General features: G+C 36.5%; 1 protein-coding gene across 1 annotated transcript; it reads right to left on the reverse strand.

Moving 5' to 3' along the window:
* Positions 1-1,228: 1,228 nt before the first annotated feature.
* LOC141588173 (uncharacterized) lies at positions 1,229-5,744 on the reverse strand. The gene is made up of 2 exons (XM_074409627.1): positions 4,541-5,744; positions 1,229-4,434 (listed from the first exon to the last, which is right to left on the reverse strand). Exons 1-2 carry the CDS (start codon positions 5,742-5,744, stop codon positions 1,229-1,231), a joined length of 4,410 nt encoding a protein of 1,469 aa, XP_074265728.1.
* Between the last annotated feature and the right edge of the window lie 1,943 nt (positions 5,745-7,687).

The following is a 7,687-nucleotide window of genomic DNA, read 5'->3' on the forward strand; positions in this document are numbered from 1 at the left end:
CAATCGAATTGATATCATATATGTTTAGGAGCGATAATAAAGAACATAAAACAACGAAATAGTGGGAAAATTAAACATTCATCGTTATATATAAAAACATTTAAGAATGTTTTAGCATTTATATAGTGACCTTTACCCAACTATTATAAATGATCCCGAGATCCAAATTCATATTAACTCGGGCACGGTGAGCCAATACATCCCTAATCAATATAACTCGGTGGATTAACTTTTTAATCGATTCTACTTCTAGAACTCTCGATCGATAAAATTACTTTAATAGTTATCTTAAGCCTGGAACACATGCGGCTACGGTCGCGAATACTTCCGTTGAGCTCAATCCAAATTTCGATGTAGTAACAACTTACCACCCATTTAACCAACGAAAAAAGTTTAGCACCCCGGTGAGCCGAGCCTACTTTCTTATGAAATTGGGATTCATGGTTCTACTATTTGGTAAGGCGGTTTTAAGTGAACCAAAGCGGTGAACTACGATAATTATAATTGACACGGTCGATGACTCGATTAAAAATAATATGCATGTATAGTTATGGCGATTTGGCTATAGCATGCAAACATATAAAACAAATGCAAAGCAAAAACAATAAAATCCTAGTATGGCCTTCCTAAAATAGTAAATCTAATAAACTATTTACAAACTCAGAAACCAACTTCATTGGTCCCTTGAACTTCATTTGGCACGCACTCCAAGGCAACACTGTCTTTGTCGGAACGCCTTCCCGAATGGCACCGTCTTCAAGGAACTCTGGGATAAAAAAAATTACATATATTTTCTACTTTATACATTATAAAAATAAAAACAAAATAATAAAATAAAAGTGATACGAGATCACATTAATTACAACCGAATCGATATCCCCATTCATTTCAGGAAATATCAATTAAAACTAAGGCCATACTAAGTACAAATTACATAATTCAAAATTATATAAAATAAAACATGACATTCATACTAAAATTGCAGCATTAATATATGTATAAAACATGCCATGTGATGTGCCAAATCGTCCTATTTAAGCTAATATCGTATATTCGGTCCGGTTTTAGATAATTGTGACTATTAACTTATTTTTTTTTTTTTTGGTAAAAAGGTAAGCTTATATTAATAAGAAAACCAAGATACAATCGTTCAAGGATCAACTAACTAACAAAGCTAACTCACTGCTCAACATTTTAAACTCCCAAACTATCAGGAGAAACACAGACCTTACATTACAAAGACGCTACTCTTTTCAAATCTAGCAATAAGGTACTCAGGTCGCAAGAGTACACTCTCTGTTCTGCAATGGTTTCTGCTCCACCAGATGGAATAGATGAGGCCTAACAGAAACATTGCAGCATGCTGTTGGATCTTCTGTGAAGGGAAAACCTGACTGTTCCACCAAGCAAACCAGCCCTGACTGGGTAGGTGGCATCCCAGTTTAGAGGACAGGATTTGAAGGCATCTCTTACTGTATTCACAAGCAAAAAACAAATGATCATGCGTCTCAGAAGCCCTAGCACATAACACGCATGAATCATCCAAGGTAATGCCCAGTCTTTTCATACGCTCTCTGGTTAGGAGTCTACCCTGCATCACCAGCCACCCTATGAAACTGATCTTGGGAAGGGCACCTGAATCCCAAACAAAATTAGCCCAAGGAACATTCATACATGGGGAGCCAAGCCAATCATAGCCACTGCTAATGGTATAGACCTGCTGATTCTGTAGCCACCATGCTTCCACAAACCCAGCTTTAATAAGATCTCTGATCTTACAAAGCTTCCTCCAAGCCCAACTGCCATTGTTTTTTGGTTGATAGCTATGCCACTCACCACTCTTGATATAGATAGCATGAACCCATTTCACCCAAAGGTGATCTTTTTTCTGAGCTAACCACCAGATATATTTACCTAAGGCAGCCTTGTTCCAACGGATAATATCAGTTATCCCCAAGCCCCCATGTTTCTTATCCTTGAAAATCTGTTCCCATGAAACCAGGGTGTTACCCTTATCATTATCAATCCCTGTCCATAAAAAATTCCTACAAATCTGAATGATTTTCTTCAGGATGGAACTGGGAAGGATAAAAATACGAGCCCAATAATTGTGAAGAGTTGCCAGTACAGACTTAATAAGTACTAACCTCCCAGCATAGCTCAGCTTCCTGCTGCCTATGCTTCGAATTCTGCTAACTACCCTTTCAACCAAGCAGTTACAATCCATTACAGACAATTTTTTTGAAGCAATAGGAATACCCAAGTACTTGAATGGAAGGGACCCATGTTTCATACCAGAATGCTTGAGAATGTCAGTCAAAACCATCTGATCCACACCATTACTATAAAGACTGGACTTTCCCTTGTTCATTTGTAATCCAGAGGCTCTAGAGAAAGATTGGAAGGCTCTTAGTAGCCTAATAATGGAATTCCTATCCCCTCTACAAAACAAAAGCAAATCAACTGCAAATGCCAAATGAGTGAGCTTGATTCTGCCACATAGAGGATGATATCTAAATTTGGTATACTCCTGAATTTTGCCAAGTATCCTGCTCAAATATTCCATGCAGATAACAAAAATGAGAGGAGAGAGGGGGTCCCCTTGCCTCAGACCCCTCTTCCCCTGGAAAAACCCAAAACTTTCCCCATTAAGAGCCAAAGTATAGGTTGGAGTAGTCACACACTCAAGGATCAACTTAGTAAAAATAGAAGGAAAGTTTAGAGATCTCAGCATATTGCTCACAAAGCTCCATTCAATGGAGTCATACGCCTTTTGGAGGTCTATTTTCATAATTACCCTTGGGGACACAACACTCCTGTTGTATAATTTTACCAGGTCTTGACAGATAAGAATGTTCTCTACAATATCTCTTCCCTTAATAAATGCACTCTGAGATGGATTAATAATGTCTGGTAAGATCATGCTCAGTCTGTTGCAGAGAACCTTACTAATGCATTTGTATATAGAGTTACAACATGCTATAGGTCTGAACTGTGTCACATCTTGAGGTAGCTCAACTTTTGGAATCAAGGTAATAAGAGTAGCATTGACTTGTTTAAGAAGCTTACCAGAGGTAAAGAAGTCCTTCACAGCCTTAGTGACACTTTCCCCAGTAATTTCCCAAGTATCTTTGTAGAATTGGCTATTAAAACCGTCAGGCCCAGGAGCTTTGTTGCCACCAATATCAAACATAGCCTTTCTGATCTCTTCAGAGGAGACCTCAGCAGTAAGAATTTCATGGTGTGCTGCAGTCAAAATAGGACCAGCAGCAATGACTGATTCACATACATTATCCACAGTATTACTGCTGCCTAGCAATCCATGGTAATATTCAATGAAGGCTTGCTGAATTGCAGAACTGTCAGTGCACAGATTCCCCCCTTGGTCTTTAATTTGAATAACTTTATTCTGAGCTCTTCTGTGTTTCAACTGGGAATGAAAATAATGAGTATTATCCTCCCCCATAGCAGTCCAATCCACTTTTGCCTTCTGCTCCAAAAACATATACCAAGCAGCTTTCAAAAGCACAAGTTCATCTGCCAAAGTTTTTGCAGCACCCACCAAACCAGGATCCATGGGATTAGAGATAAGTTCTTCCTGCATTTTATGGAGAGCCACTTTAGCCACTTTCACCTTGTTTTCAATATCCCCCATAGCACCTTTGTTCAGCCTCTTAAGATCATGCTTCAAATGTTTCAATTTACAGACATGTTGAAACATCTGGGCCCCTCTAAACTCTTTATGCCAACCCTCACAAACCACCTGGTTAAAATTGGGATCCAACCTCCACATATTGAAATACTTAAAACGAGGTTTTCTGGTGAGTGGCTTGCCAAAAGGGTAAACTACACAAGGACAATGGTCAAAATAGCCCTCAGGCATAAAATAAGCATATGCCTCAGGGAACAGATTCATCCACTCATCATTGATTAAGCACCTATCAAGTCTGCTATACACCAAAGTCTCCAGCTCTTGTTTGTTGTTCCATGTGAAAAAAGAGCCAATTGCCTTGATATCAACTAAATCACAACAATGTAAGCAATCCTGGAATGGTTTAATGTCAGCCAAAGTCACCTCAGCTCCCCCCAGTCTTTCATTAGAAAAGAGGAGATTGTTAAAATCTCCACCAACCAACCAAGGCCCATGATGCATACTCTTATACCTCTGTAAACTTTTCCATAAATCAACCCTCTCTGCAGGTTTATTGTATCCATAAACAAGAGTGAACCTGAACACAAGATTATTCCCTTTGATGGTAATCTGAGCATGAATTGTCTGAGAAGTGATATCCAGAATATCCACTTTCAGAATACCAGAGTTCCACAACAGCCAAATTCTCCCACCACTAGCAAAAGAGTTGTTAGTACATATAGACCAATCACTACAAATAGCATTCCTAACTTTATTCCAATGCACTGACTTAACTTTAGTCTCTACTAATCCAAATAGCCCCAGATTATTGTTGTGTAAAAACCACTTTATTTCTTTTTGTTTATTCAGGCTATTAAGACCTCTAATGTTCCAAAATACTAGGTTAACCATTTTCAATTACTCCTCCTAGGCCATTCCCAGTCCCTTTCTTCCTCAAATGGGTGTTTCTAATAGTAGCCATGTTTAAAGCATCTAAAAATGTGTTACCACGATGGACAGATGGACCACTACCATCCTGACTCATGACACGAGTAATTATACCAGCAGGGGTTTGTATAACAGCCACCCTAGGCCCTGTAGGGGTAGCAGGCACATTAGGTTTAGCCTTATCCACTCCCTGCACAATACCAGGTTGAACAGCCTTCTTCTGCCACACCTGTTTCACCTTCTTGATCTCTTTCTTCTTTCTACACTGATCCTTACTATGCCCAATGCCCTGGCACTGAGTACATTTAACAGGGACCCAGTCATATTCAACCTTGATATCATGTACTTTGCCTTTCTCATCCTTAAATTGCAGAGAAGCTGGAAAAGATTGGTCTACTTTAACATCTACTAACATTCGAGCATATCCCAGGAAAGTCTTATGCGTAGTGGCTTCATCACAATGGACGAAATCCCCAATGAGCCCACTAATCTTTTTCAGACTAGCAACTCCCCAGAATTTAAGATCCAACCCAGTCAACTTCACCCAAATAGGAACTGTTTGAACAGATGTTTTAATCAAATCAACCTCTGGAGACCATTCATTGATGATAACAGGTTTGTTATCAAACATGAAATGCCCCGTTTTCACCACTTCTTTCATTTTTTCCACAGTCTTAAACCTAACAATGAAAATTCCATTCGGCATAAAGGAAATCTTATCCACATCATAATCCTTCCATATGCGTTTAAGATAACCAGAAACTACATTCCAAGGTGGATTAGTCCCCATGATATATCCATACAGAGAAGAGGACCAATAGTTGATCTCAGGGAGAACATCAGCATCAGTTAATTGAAGAGTAACCTTACCATGGGTAGCCGAAGTCTGAGGAGAAGGCGTTGTCTTCTTCCGTCGAATAACCTCCGTCCACGCCCCAGGATGTTCCTCAACAAAATCCCCCTCTTCCGGAATGGGAACCATCGTCTGAGAGAGGTCCAACGGTGCTATCACCTGAACTTCCTCCTCTTCAGAGACATCTTCCACCACGACTTCATCCTCCAAGGACTCCAAGACTTCATACCTAATCTTCGACGCAGAACCTGATGCACGTTTATTGGAATTCGTATTTTTAGTATTTTTTGAATTTTTCCTAGTCTTTGCCATTGCTGCGTGAAATTAGGGTTTATTCGAAGAAATTGACTATTAACTTATTAAAATCACACAATATTACATAAATCAAATCTATGTCCAAGTTAATTACCCCAACCTTATTAGGACTCAAAAATTTAGTCTTCACTAAATATTTGACAATAACTCAACTTGATATTTTGTTATTGCTCTTTAATCACTTTTATTCATAATAATAAAGAAATAATTCCCAATAAGTCATAAAAATTCGAAAATTTCAAAATCATAATTTTGTATATTCTGGAAAATTCCCAACATTCCAAAATTTTTAATAAAAATTTGCCCATAGATTATATTTCATTCATTTCACAAATAAATCGCGTAATACATAACTTTAACCTTTTAATTCCAAACTAGTTTTGGAGCCCGTGAAAATCACGAGATCGTTAATAATTGACCGTGTTTAATTAGTGAATAACTTATATGGAGTAGTCCCCCTCTCTCAATCATTTGTTTAATTTTAATTAAAAAACCACTAACAAATAATTATAAAAAAAAGGTAAATAAATGAACACTACTGAGGGACGGTATTTTAAAACAAAAATTTAATACACTCCAAATTTATGATTCTGGATGATACACAAACCAAAATGTGAATAGCTTGGTTGTTTGAAGCGAGTACACAATCCGTCAAATTGAATTTTCGGGTACTTTTGGTTTTATGGACAATCTTGACGCCATAGATGTATTGGAACATGAATTTGCGCTCCATTGCCGTCCCTTATTTTCAAAGGATTTAAAAATATGAGTACAAGTTTCTACCAATAAAACAAAACAATAAAAGAAGTCACGCTTCCATATATGAACAAATTGCATTGAAATTTATTTTCTACTACATATGCAGTTAAAAATCTCCTAACTTCGAAATATATAGCGTGATTACTTTTCATTCATTATCTTTTCTTTCTCTACAGAAATATAACCTTCTTATTACTTCACTTATAGTAAGTACATAAATAGATATAGAATTTAAATAAATTCTCCCATCAAAATCCTAAAACTCGTACAATATGGATAATTATGCTCGTCTCGTAAAATATTTCTTATTGGGTATGCAAAATAATTACGCAAAGTTCAAAGCACATTCATTTTAGGATCGCATTAACATATACATACCTCCTACAATAACATCATTAATTAAATTATCAAGTTAATTAATTGAATTGGCACCTCCAATTAAGGCTATTAAATATAAATACATGAACAGAAAGAAATGGAAAAAGGAGACACAAAATTCCAATAAAATACTCTAAATTACGGAGAGAACAAAAAAACTGACTTTTGTAAGGACGGGTAATGTTGGTTTGGACAACCTGGTATCAAATAAGACAATATGAATTGGTATTTTGAAGAGATTTTATTGAAAGAAAATCAATGACTCTTAATTTTCTCGTTTTTGTTGCTAATGATTCTTCAATTGCCTGTTTAATTAATAGTTCTTCAATTGTCTTTTTAATTAGTGATTCTTCAATTTTTTCTTTATGATTTAACCATTGGTTTGACCGGCTTAAAGATTGTAGAATATGAATGATTTTTTTCACCAACAAACATTGCATTTTGCCTCTTTATTGCTTGAATGAAGATACTGTTTTTATTGTCGTTTTGGTGCATTTTAAAGTACTTGGCCCTATGTTTATCTTGAAAAGAAATGGTCGGGAACTTTTATGTGAGCAACTTTAACAACTACTCCAAATAATTCCAAGGAAAGGTTACATATATTTAAAATATCACATTTTTTGTTATAATAATATACTCCGTAGTATATATAAGATTAGATTTAGGACAAAAAGTAAGAGAGTAAAGTAAGGATCAAAACTTTATAGGTGAACTCTAATAATTATTATTAGTAGTATAAGGTGAGCAAAACTAATTACACATTTCTCGGAATCACGCAATAAATAGAGATTTATGCATATACG

Source organism: Silene latifolia, chromosome 6 (assembly GCF_048544455.1).
Source record: "Silene latifolia isolate original U9 population chromosome 6, ASM4854445v1, whole genome shotgun sequence".
NCBI classification, from domain to species: Eukaryota; Viridiplantae; Streptophyta; class Magnoliopsida; order Caryophyllales; family Caryophyllaceae; genus Silene; species Silene latifolia.

Excerpts from the sequence above, each read along its gene's own strand:
- LOC141588173 (XM_074409627.1), bottom strand. The coding sequence starts at position 5,744 with ATGGCAAAGACTAGGAAAAATTCAAAAAATACTAAAAATACGAATTCC. Across the intron at positions 4,435-4,540 it reads AGGAGGAGTAATTGAAAATG|AGACTAAAGTTAAGTCAGTG; the intron begins GTTAACCTAGTA and ends TTGGATTAGTAG.